The 12220-nt window shown below is 41.8% G+C and overlaps 1 protein-coding gene across 1 annotated transcript in view; it reads right to left on the bottom strand.

Moving 5' to 3' along the window:
• The window catches only part of CNTNAP5 (contactin associated protein family member 5), an 810000-nt gene that overhangs the window by 417483 nt on the left and 380297 nt on the right, over nucleotides 1–12220 (bottom strand). The window contains exon 6 of the mRNA XM_058301170.2: nucleotides 11045–11229. Coding sequence (XP_058157153.1) covers nucleotides 11045–11229 — 185 coding nt within the window. The remainder of the gene's footprint in view (nucleotides 1–11044; nucleotides 11230–12220) is intronic.

The following is a 12220-nucleotide window of genomic DNA, read 5'->3' as shown; positions in this document are numbered from 1 at the left end:
TTTTATTGCCACACATTTCACTTCTATATTTATAAGTGCCCATGTACTTCTAAAAGTTCATGAGTTTTCTGGAATTTGTCTTTCTTTTTAAATCAGATATGGTTCTATTCTGTAAATCTCTTTGTTCACTGTGTTGATTGTCTGGGATGCTGATGATTTCATTATATCTTTCTGTTTTGATGCTGACGTATTTCATTGTGGGGCCGATATTGGTGATATTGAATAGTGATCATATGACAGGGGCATTGTCTCTATGAAGTAACCCAAAGGCCTCTGGCATGTGGAACATACAGCTGGAAACCCAGCTTCCATTGAATCAGGAACCTATCCATAGATGGGTTGTCAAAGACTTTCCAAACAAAATCCATCTTATCCAATCAGTGGCTTTCACTTAATTTTAACCAAATACTCTGTAATTTTTATTCTGTTATCAACTCTCAGAATAATTGGCTGTCTATTGATATTTCCATCTCAAAGGACTTTAATGCTTTTGCAATCTACTTCATCATTTCTACATTCTGAAGAGATGTATTACATTTCACAACAGTCTCTTTGTTTTTATAATTTCAAAGACTAATTCCAAGTTTTTGTTACAAATCTAATTCACAAGTAGTTGTTGAGCCTCTCCTTTCTAGGAGGCATGACTCAAGGTGAATTTAAGGATAATTCATCTTAATGGTTACATTCTCTTTCCTCTAGAAATTTAGGGACAGTCACAAGGGACAAATGCATCCTTAAACAGATACATGGGAGTCAAAGCATGATCAGCACAATGCAAAGAGACAGACTATGCTATCCAAACAAAGGGGAGGCTATTAGTGGTTTTGACTGGAAACTTTTGGTAATATCTAGAGAAGGTAACCATTGAATTAGAGTTTGATTAATAAGCAGAATTTTAAGGCATGCAATTAGGGATACAGACATGACAGAAGAATATATGAAGAAAAGTAATGTTGGCAATATACAAAATTGTGGGTTTTTCCCAGGAACTAAAAAACTATTTGTTTGATGATATTCATGCTAGTAACCTACAGAATAGGAAGCCATAGAGGTTGAAATCACACATAAAATTGGCGAAAGGTCAGAGCCATGTAACAAAGCCCTTGAGTGCTAGGTTGAGAGAATGGGGAGTCATTGTAAGATTTTTAGTAGGGAAATAAAAGTAATCTTTGGAAAGATGTCACTGATTAAATTGACAGCAGGAAATTAAATTTAGAAGGCTCATTTCGACCTCAGATGAGAGATGATGGAAGCCTGAAATATACATTATAGTTTTTTCATGTGGAAAATCACATGCCCCGGCGAAGACTTCTCTTTCGCTATGCACGTGACACGACCAAGTGTTTCCCTTTAAGACTTTTCTCAAAATGCCACCACTGAATGATGAGAAGTCTGACCAACATCTCTAAAATTTTTACTACTTCTGCTCTAACTACGTATTGCCTTACCTTGATCTCTTTTTCTATTTATTTCCATAGCTTTTGTCATCTTCTTACTTACTATGTAAATTGCCCATATACTTATTGTTCATAGTTTTGCTCTTCGGCTATCATGCATGCTTTGGGAAGGCAGGAATCTTTGTCCTGTTTGTTGGCATATTCTAAGCACTTACAAGGGTGCGTGATGCATAGTAGATACTGAATACATATTTGATGAATGTTTTAGAATATCTCCCTAAAAAATAAGTTTTTCACCAACTTGAGAGCACAGACAATGTCTTATTCATTTTTGAGTATGTAATGCCAAGTGGCATGCTTCAAACATAATAGGTCCAAAAATATTTGTTGAATGGGATCACACAAGTACACTAGCAATTTTCTTCTAGAACCTCCTTTGCCTTATTGTCCTTCTTTTTGTCAATTCAGCCTCTTTTCTTATTTTTCTTGTTTACTTCATCTTAGCAATTGCATGAGGTGACTTTCATCGATTTTAGTGGTCCACAAAACCAGGTGTCAGATGGCAAAGTTTCACTCACCTTCTTAAGTTGTGGACTCTATAGTCCATCTGGTAACAGCAAATAGTTCACTGGTGTCACAGCTGCACTCCAACTAGATGAATCGCAGGAGAAAGCCTCCTTTGATGTTAAATGTACATGGCCCCAGTGTTGGCTGTTCACTTTTCCTTTGATCTTATATCCTCTCCTTTTGCCTCTTTTTTTCAATCTTTGATGTGACTTCCCTGGCAATGAGTTCGTTCTTCTCATATTGGCGTTTTCTCTGGGCCCATTTAAATTTGGAGGCTTCCTGTTCTGAAAATTCCCTTTCCTACCCATCTGGAATGCCTGATATTTTGAAGCTGCTCATTTGTGAGTCATTGCCTCACTTTTGCTCTGATAGCCCATGTTGTAAAGGAAGGGGTATGAAAAAGAATTCCATCCACTGTCATCTTTTTCAGCTTTTAAAAATCGTACTTGCCAGGTGTTTATCAAGCCATGTGGAATTATGGAATGTGGTCTATCAATGGCTTGAAATGCTAGTTGGGAGTTGATGAATCTTCTGACATTTCCAATGAGGCCAGGAATCAAGATTGCCATGTGAAATCTGTTTGTTTGTTTGTTTTTGATTTAAAAAAAAAATAAATGAACCTTTATTGTCACCTTAGACCAAAGTACTTTTTTCCTCAGAATACTTGTAGCACAATGAAACAATTGTGCTCAAAGTAATCTTCACATGCAAATAAATTTAAACTGAGTTCAGAAAATCGGTCAAAGAATTCACCTTTAAACCTAGAAATAGATTATACATAACTTGAGGGTGTCTTCATTTGTCAAAGAAATAGATTTGGCATATTCTGCTTAGGCAAAGTACCAGCAATGGGTTACCTTTTATAATGGGAATGTTACTTTGTGTAAAATCTTACAGTTCAGAGACTACAAAATGTCCAAATCAAGGCACCATTAGCAATGCTTTCTCACCAAGATCAGCTACTGGTGATCCCGGCATCTTGCCAGATGGTGATCCTGCATTTGGCAGGGCTTATCTCCTCAGCCTTGAGCGGCTCCATGGACCCAGCCCCTCGGGGTCTCTTTCCATGCCCCTGTGCTCTGCTAAATTCCAGACTCTGGGACCTCTCCCAGCCTCTAGTGCTTCTCTGCCTTTTGGCAGCTATAGTCAAATCCGGTGTCTTCTTTCTACTTTCTCCTTTCTCTCAAGTGGCAGCATCAAAAATAGTGGCTTCCTTTTTCTTCAAATCTCTTAATTTTAAATATTTGCTTGAATTCAAATGCTAAAAACAAAATACCATATAGGCCAAATGAGTTGACAACAGGCCAAATTTGACCCAGGGTCACCATTTTTGGATATTTGCTCTACTGTTTGACTGATTGATGACTCGGTCTGTAACCTCTTTGATCTCTCATCTCTAGGACTCATGTGCTTTTAGAGCACATGATGTCTTCTTTTGTCCCTCCTTTGAGGTCTCCTATTGAGTGGAAGTGATTGGTAAATTTTTGCCAAATATTACCTATTCTTTTATTCTTTGTTGCTTCTACAACCTTTTCTTACACAAACACCCAATGTAACTTTATTTCTGCATAAGAATTCTCCTTTTTTTTTTTTTGTAAGTCAGAGAATAGGGGAAACTGCCTCAGACAAAGCCGTAACTGAATAAGAGGAAGCAGTGATTTCAATAGTTTCCTCACTCATAAAAGGTGTGTGGTCTTTCCTTTCTCTTATCTTCTCCTTCTGTATGGTATTGACTTTCCTTTCCTTTTTTTTTTTTTTTATGCTTCTAGCCTAATGCTCCAGGTCCACATCTCTTTCCCCTTTAGATTCCTGCCCCAAGACCAACAGTGGCCCCTTTTGCATCCCTTGGAAACTCTCCAGTTCAAGCCCTTTCATGGACAAGGGCTTGTTATAGCAAAAAATAGCTAGCATTTGTTGATTATTTTACTATATGGGATACTATTTGGAGAGCTTACTTCTACTATTTTTCTCTAAACTTTGATTGGGATGCTACAGCTGACAAAAGCAACCGCATACAGAGGTTATGGCTTCACAGCCAAGAGGCAGAGGAACCGGAAGGCAAAGTCCTCAGTACAGAACATCCTCTTAACCCACACGTGTGCTGCCTCCCTTCCAGCTGCTCCAGTGTTTTGGTTCCAGCGGGAAAACTTCTCAGGGAACCGGTCCAGGCTACACTGACCAACTCTTTCCCGTTGGCCTGGGACAGTTCTGGTTTTAAAATGGGAAGTCTCTCATCCCAGGGACCCCAGCACTATTCGTCCCCATACCCCAGGCAAAGCAAGCAAACTGGCCAGCGCTATCAGGGGAGCCCGCTGCTTTCCCCCTGAGGCGGAGAAAAGGAGAAGTCCTGTGCTACTCTGGCGGCAGAAACAACAATATTTTCTCATCAGCATAAAGCAGTCCCTCCCATTTTTTCTGCAAGGGCACCCTCTGATCTCCGTCTACAGAGTGTTTTACTGGACTGTATTCAGACCATTGCCGCTGTAGTTACCAGCGTTGTTGTTGCTGCTTCTGGCTCAAATCTGGTCAGGTGCTTACCCTATTTCCAAATGGGCATCTTTTTACAGACTCCTCAGGTGCAGACACCAGCCGAATCGTTCCAGTCCATATTCACTTTGCTTCATCTAAATGAATTTAGTCAAGTACTCAGTACTCACATAAGCGGCTCGTGGTTGATCCTAACTTGAACACCCCCAGCCCCTCACCCCGGCCTGTGGGCTCCTGCTGTGCACCTGACCCTTAGATGGTGCCACCTGGTGGCCATCTAGAGCGACAGGGGGAGACCTGTGTGGACTGAGGAAATGCCCCTGGGACCTGGAAACCGCACTTCCAGGCCAGGATCTTCACACACAGTACAGTTTCCTGCCTAAACAGCTCCGAGACCACCTTGGTCAGCCCCCCGGAGGGCGGCCAAGCATGGCAGAGCTTGAGCGTGTGGGACGTGGTCGTGAAGTTGGATGTGTCAAGGTCGGGGAGTGGAACCTATTTACTGAACTGCTCACTAGCTCAATTTGTAAAATTTAAATACATATCCTGACCATAAGAAGGTCTCTATTTGTACTCTTACTTCATGCCCTACAAATATTCGAGGGGGTCCTAACTCACTTTATAGTACCTCACTTACGATTATATTAATTTAATCCAGATCAGCCCATCTCAAGACGTCCTATTAACCATGTCCACTGCAAGTGACAGGCTAATTATTGAACTGAAAGCAAAACAATTCCACTCCTCTGCCCCATTATATCTGTGTCCTTTCCAGCCTGTCAGAGTGGACATGGTCCCAAATCCCTCATGATTAAGGAAGGAACAAACATAAGCGGGGAGTGTAACCACTGATCAAAGCAGATTTATTTTTTATTGTAGTTAATGTCTTGTGTTAACAGAGTAGGCTTGTAACATTGATATACAAAAAGAAAATCATTCTAGTTAAAATTAAAAAGCCATAGGGCTCCAGAAAACAAAAAACAAAAACTATTGCCATTCCCCTATTAACAGCTAAAATAAAATGATTAAGGTTGCTATCATTTATTCCCTTAGGTCGTGTTAGAAAAGATACTTTTTTGTATAATATTTATATTGAAAGATTTCCTCCATCATATTCAGCACATTTAGTTTAGTTTTCAAAGACATATAAAGAGAAGTCTTTATAAAACTGAAGCAAACACCAAATTAGCAAGTCCAAAAATCATGGCACTCTTAAATTCAAAACTGAAAGGAAAAATGGCACCCAGTCATGTGCTTCTAAGTCTTTTAACTGTGTGAAGCATGGCAACAACCCCCAGAGCTGATGCTTGTTGTGGTTGAGATGAGAATTTTCCACCTGGAGCCCAGTTGAATGGCTACGTGGTCCTGGGCTCACATCCTGTTTTTGATACTTAGTGGTTGTAAACTTGGGGAAATTCCTCAAACCGTCTGAGTCTTGATTTTTATGATTGTGATTCAAGACTTAATAACGGCTGCTTCACAGGGCTGTTTTGGGGGATAAATAAAACCACAAAATGTCACATATCTAGATGCCCTTTGCATTTTCTCCCATTTTTTTCCTCCGTGCTTTCCCTTTGCACCTGTTTTCCTTTACTTTTCTTTATTATCTTCAGTTTATTTTCCTCCACGTCTGCCTTCTGCTTCAGCCTGGCAACTGAGTTTGCAAAGGAAAAAGGATCGATAACAATTACACTACCGCGTGATCTGGAAAACAGTTTTCCCACTGATCTGTAGTTATTTTGATCACAGAATAGTTTCTTTATGTCTGACCAGTCCTTTAATCTTGCCTGAGTTCTAAGAGGAGTGTCCATTAGAAAATCTCAAGCAAAAGGAATGGTGGCCACAAGTGGTAGCCTCAAGTAGGGGCATCTGTCAGGAAATTCTTACAGGAAAACTGCTAAGAAGTGAATTTATCTTCCATAATGTACAAAAAGAAAACTCAAGCATTCAGCAAATATTTATGGTGTCTTATGTGCCAGGCATAAGTCTATCTAAATAAACAAAAGTGAAAAAAGTAATCTCTACACTTGTGACGAGCTTAACTTCTATGGCTCATCATTTCTACGGCTATGCAAGAAAAAGTAATTTAGGAAATAAATTAATATATTATGAGGTGATATATGTGTTTAAAAAATTAATAAAACAAATAAGGGGACACAATTTTAAAAGAAAGAGAAATAACACTTAAGTAGTCTTTGTTCTTTTCTCTCAGTTTCCATTTTTTTAAAAATCCGGTACAACTCAAAAATTTAAAGGGGATATTAAGTAAAAAGTAAGGCTTCCTTCCCATTGGATACCACTCCCTGAGTAACTTTCTTATTCATCTCTTGTGTATCCTTCCAGAGAGTTCTATGGGTATACATGATTTCAAGTCTTTATATTATTTTCTGTTTCAAACACAGATTCTATTCACACTGTACTGTACATCGATTTTCCTTTTCACTTAACAGTTGATGTTGGCTGTAGCTCAATTTCAGAACATACAGAATTGCCTCTTCCTTTTTAATGGGTGCATAATGGGGCTGCCCATCACCTACATGAGATAATACAACCCCAAGCCTGGTGGATTGATCTGGTAAAGTTAGGTCACTTTTAGATTGAGGCATTTTGTTACTTGCATAGAGAGCAAAAAGATTAGTCACATATACCAGGTCCCCATGATCTGTGTCTCATACATCAAAAAGGATGACACCTAAATGAAAGGGACCGGATGGCCCGACGACATCAGCTGTGGAAGACCTACTGCTGAAGAGCCCGTCCTCAACTGCAGCTAGACAGGTGTATGTCTGACAGCTGTACACCTGCCTGTACCTGTAGGAAGGGGGAGCAAAAAGTCCCATATCTCACCAGTAGCTGGGCAGTTGTGAGAAACTGTCTCATGACAGTCTCGCAGGATAATAAGGAGGCGAGGGGAGAAAGCATTGGAGGAGCTCCTCGCAGGACCCCAAACTTCCATGTTCCAGCAGGCTCATAAGGCATCCCACTAAGACTCACAAGAACTGGGGGTCAAGCCTTTGCCAGCGTAACCCTGTGTGGGTATGTGCAAAGGCACTGGGGCACTGGGGCAGTTCCACACCCTTCAAGGTTGCCATCTTTTTACACAGTCCCCTGCTGATGCACTTTGGAAAATGCCTAATATTTCATTATTCCAAAAATGGAAGTGCCTAACATATAGCCCGTTGCCCACATTTGCTTATACTGGTAGAATATATTGCTGGAAACAGAATTGTTGGATTGAAGAGTATGTGTCTTTAATTTTGAATGACATTGCCCTGTCTTTGATATTGCAGTAATTACAATGCCCCCAACAATGTCTGAAATATTCTGGTTTACTGATACACATGTCAATGTAATTTATTATGAAGATTTCTTTGCAATCTAAGTTAAAAATACCATTGTAGCAAGAATTTGCATTCCTGTATTTTATGAGTGAGCTTGAAATTTTTTTATACATATATTTGAAAGTCCTTTGTGTTTTGCATTTGTTCATGCCCTTTACCCCATAGGGTCATTTAAAAATATTTATAAGAACAATTCATTAACAATACCATGGTATATTTTGCAAGTACTTTTTCCAGGTTACTGTGGGGAGGGGTGATGTCATTATAATTTTTCCTTTTGTGTGTGTGTGGTGGTTGGTTTTTGTGTTTGTTTGGGTTGAGTTCATGTGGCATTTTCAGCAATTTTATATAAAGAACAACTTTAATATATTTTGTTTTCTCATTTCCAGAATTTATGTCATATGTAGATGGCCATCCCACATTTTTAGATTAGAAAATTATCTCATACTTTCTTCCAAACTTCCATAAAATGTACTTTTGAAGATCTATATATACATAGTTATTTTTAAATGCTTGGGAAGTTTAATTTGGATTTTTAAAATAAGAATTCTTATTAAAATATATTTTGCCTTTTATCAAGTGCATTTTCAGTATCTGTGGAATGATATTATGTAAATCACCTATTTTAAGTCTATGTTTTTAACATTGTTGGTGTTAAGTAAAACTGGATCACTGAGCTCTCTAGATAAGAAAAGACTTCTCAGATTATGTGTCTCTCACTGAAATAGGATCTCAGACAGGTCCTAAACATATCTCTTGTCTAAAACCTTCCTCTCTCAGGCTGGGGGTGACAGTGAACTGCTGTGGTCTCTCCCAGGAGCCTTTGGAGAAAGTCACACGGGGAATGTGTGAACTGGGATGGCATTCCAGTGAAATGTAAAGGTTGAACGTTCTTTCTGTTTCTTTTTTGACAGGAGCCTCTACGAGCCTCCGTGGGGGTCTCCTCCTAGGCTGGGATCACTGCAGAGGAATAGATGGCGAATGTCACATTTAGGAAACGAAACCCATGGCGTCACTCAGTTGATGAACGGGGGCCCTCCTACTTTGGAAGAGGAGCAGAGAACGGCATGCCTCCTGTCTTAGACTTCCTTTGGGATGCTGATCAAGTGATGTCCTTATGATGAGGCAGCTAGTAGGAAATTTGCCCCACCAAGATGGAGAAAATAGTTAAGGGAAATGGGCTCAAATGTGTCAAATCTGGCAACTGAGTGAATTTTTAAAATTCATCTCATAGCCCATTAGAGGGAAAGGACTGGATGAGATAAATTAGTGTGCTTTTTGTTGTTGTTGGCGGTGGTGTTCTAAAATTCACAGAAGATATCTCTTTGCTCAAGGTGATTCCAATAGTGTACACACACTTTTTCCCCCCATCAATTAAACAAGTTAGTAAAGCAGAAAGATTGAAATTCATAGACTACTTGTAATCAATAGAGATCTCCTGGGTGTCTTGAGTCTGAGAGTAACAAATCTTTCTGAAGTCAGTGAAATGGTACATCTTATCCACAGCCTGTTAAATTTGGGTTCAGGTCAAAAGGAGAGATCGTTCTTACAGATTGGGTTGTAATTTAAAACAGCAGGCCAGCTCTCAATTTTTCACGTATTTGTTTCCACCTAGACAGACTTATTTCTGATCCCTCTGCTTACTGAAATTGTCTCCTCATAGGGATTTCTCCCATCTGCCCAGCACCTCTACCTTTCTGCTCTTTCCACAAGTCCAAGCTACACGTAACCTTCAAAATGATTGTTCCAAGCAGAGTTTCTCACACATTAGTATACATCAGCATCACCTGGAAACCTTGTAAAAACAGATTGCTGGGCCACACTCTAAGAATTTCTGATTTAGTAGGTATAGCTGGGGTCTGAGTATTTGCATTTTAAAAATGTTTCCTGGCACCTGAACCACACTTTGAGAATTACTAGTCTACAACCAATTGGGTAACCAGCATCCTGCAGAAACCCTTTACGTACAGGCCATCCCCAATAGGCTAAGGTTTTTGACACGCCCTGCATTAGTCTCCATCACCTGACATTGTCTAGTCGTATGCCCCATCCCCAGGGACGGGGAGTAAGGGGAGGAGAGAGAGGGAGATGATAGATGGAGAGATACGATACGTAAATATAGAAAATAGATGAGAGATGAGAGCTGTTAGATAGATAGGTCATGATAGACAAGTAAATATGTAATAGATGATAGATAAGTAGATAAATGATTGAAAATAGATTGGAGAAAGATGATCAATAATAGATATTCGATAGACAGATGATAGATCATGATAGACAAGTGATAGACAGATAGATGATAAAGATAGCTACAGTCAGGTGGATGACAGATAGATAACTAGACTTAGTGATAGAGATGATAAACTTAAGTTTATTGCTCAGCCCATAAAGGCTATGTGGCACATAATTTGCAATTAATTATTTCTTGCCCTGCGGCAGGGTAATCTCCCGTTCCCAATGCCTGTGTCCACTTCAAGGCATCCTGGAGATGCCTCATCCTCGCTGTTTGTCTGGGTTGGGCCAGGACCCGCTCTCCTGTCCTCCCACAGTGCCCGCCTGCTGTCCACCGCACTCCCAGCCCCTTGCTGTGCAGGGGGTCGTGTCCAGGTCTGGGATTGCTGGTCTCCTGTAAGCTTCTCCAACTCACAGACTGCCTGGGCCTCTCTGTATTTCTGTTGCCTAGGATGGAGCTTGGTAGAGAGCAGGTGCTCAAAAGACTTCAGAATTAAACTAGTCCAGGAAAAATGATGAGGAACTGTTTTGGCCACCCGTGTGCCGATTTTTGCGCAACCTTCCTTGTTTTGCAAAGTTGGTTCATTTCACAGTGCGCTGAGCTCTCCTACAAAAGAGCTCGTGAGTAGGGGAAGGTAAGGAAGAAACAGCTTAGTCAAGCTGCAGGTCTTTTAGCCTTCAGGTTTGGCTTCTTTATAATTTCTCTATCTTCCACTACCCCCAGATAGAGCAAGCTTTAAAAAAAAAAAAAAAGCATAATTGCCTGTAACTAAGAGATAAGACAGTGAGTCAGGGAGACTGCAAGCAGGAAAGAACAGTAAAAAGAGACCCGCTGATTCTCCACGCAATTCGCCAAGCGTTCCAGCCCCAGGCTCGGCTCACAGCCGCCCACCCGGTAGGTAAGGCTCCTGTACTTGCAGGTGGCCTGGACACACACGTGTCCGCCTCCTGTACCTGCTCCTCTGTGGGTGGCTCCCTACCTGCACCAGCGGTCCCTGGGCGGGGAGGGAGGGCCCTCACCTCGTAGTCGATGTCCAGGGTGTCGGCCTCGCCCTTGGCCCGCAGGTGCTGGGTGTGCCTGTCCACCGTGAAGTTGACCTGCTTGCCGGCCCGCTCGAGGAGCACCGCGTGCCAGTGCTGGTCGTCCAGGAGGCTGCCCAGGGTGGCTGCGGGCCGGCTGCTGCCGGGCCGAGGGGTGCTGTCATCTGTGAAGGGCAGAGGGAGACGGGGTGACGTCGGTGCCCAGAGGCAGCCCCAGGCTGTTCCGCAGGCCGGGCCAGCTCCCTCCAGCCTGACAGACAGGTGCCGCCCTCCCTCCCAGCCCTGAGTCAGGCCGGGCTGAGCAGGAGGCGGAGGCTTGGCCCACGGGTTCCAGAAACAGCTTCTAGGTCAATGGATAGACACACTCTCTTTTGGAGACTAAGTTACACCTCGTTGGGGATTTGAACAATTACATACTAAAAGAAACTGTATCCTAATGGTCACGTGAATCCGATTGAAAATAGGAATTATCACGGTTTTTTAGAAAGAACACACTTTCTCGGCCCTGGCATAGAGAAAGCAGATCTGCGTTTGTGCTTTGGAGAAAGGATACGTTTTGGATAAGGAAAGGAAAGACTAGGCCCAAGTTAGCTAAATCTGTGGGCACAAGCAAATGAGAGGAAATCATCACTGTAGCTGCCATATTTAAAAGCAAACAGTCTTAGGTAGGAGTTGTATAGCTTCCGTCTAAACCTCTAACGAAACACGGCTATTTCAAATTAGGAAACTGAGGCTTGGCGAGGCTAAGCGTACATGCCCAGAGCCACCCAGCCAGGAAGAGGGGCAGCCAGGACGCAGGTCAGGTGTGTGTGACCTGCTGCTGAGGAGGTGATGGGTCCCCTGTGCTGAGGAACCAGCCTGTCCTGAGCGTGGAAGCTGCTCTTGGGAGCAGTGAGAGATTCACGGGGGAAAGGTATGTTTCCATCAAGTCCGCCCTGCTCCCTTCCCCTCCTCTCTCCTCCAATTTTATGGAAGTCCAGCTCTGCACCCTCCTGTCCAAAAGATTACAGTTTTTAAAAAAATTTTTTACTGGATAATTTGTCTGCTCAAAGGCATAATGAATAATCCAAGTAATTATTGCATATAGATACACTTTCATATTTTGACTCTTTTAGGTCTTTGGTCCCCTCAGTAGCTGAAAGCGCATGCCTCCTC

Source organism: Dasypus novemcinctus, chromosome 7 (assembly GCF_030445035.2).
Source record: "Dasypus novemcinctus isolate mDasNov1 chromosome 7, mDasNov1.1.hap2, whole genome shotgun sequence".
Lineage (NCBI taxonomy): Eukaryota > Metazoa > Chordata > Mammalia > Cingulata > Dasypodidae > Dasypus > Dasypus novemcinctus.
Note: the sequence above shows the minus strand (reverse complement) of the source record. Positions and strands in the feature narration are given on the sequence as shown.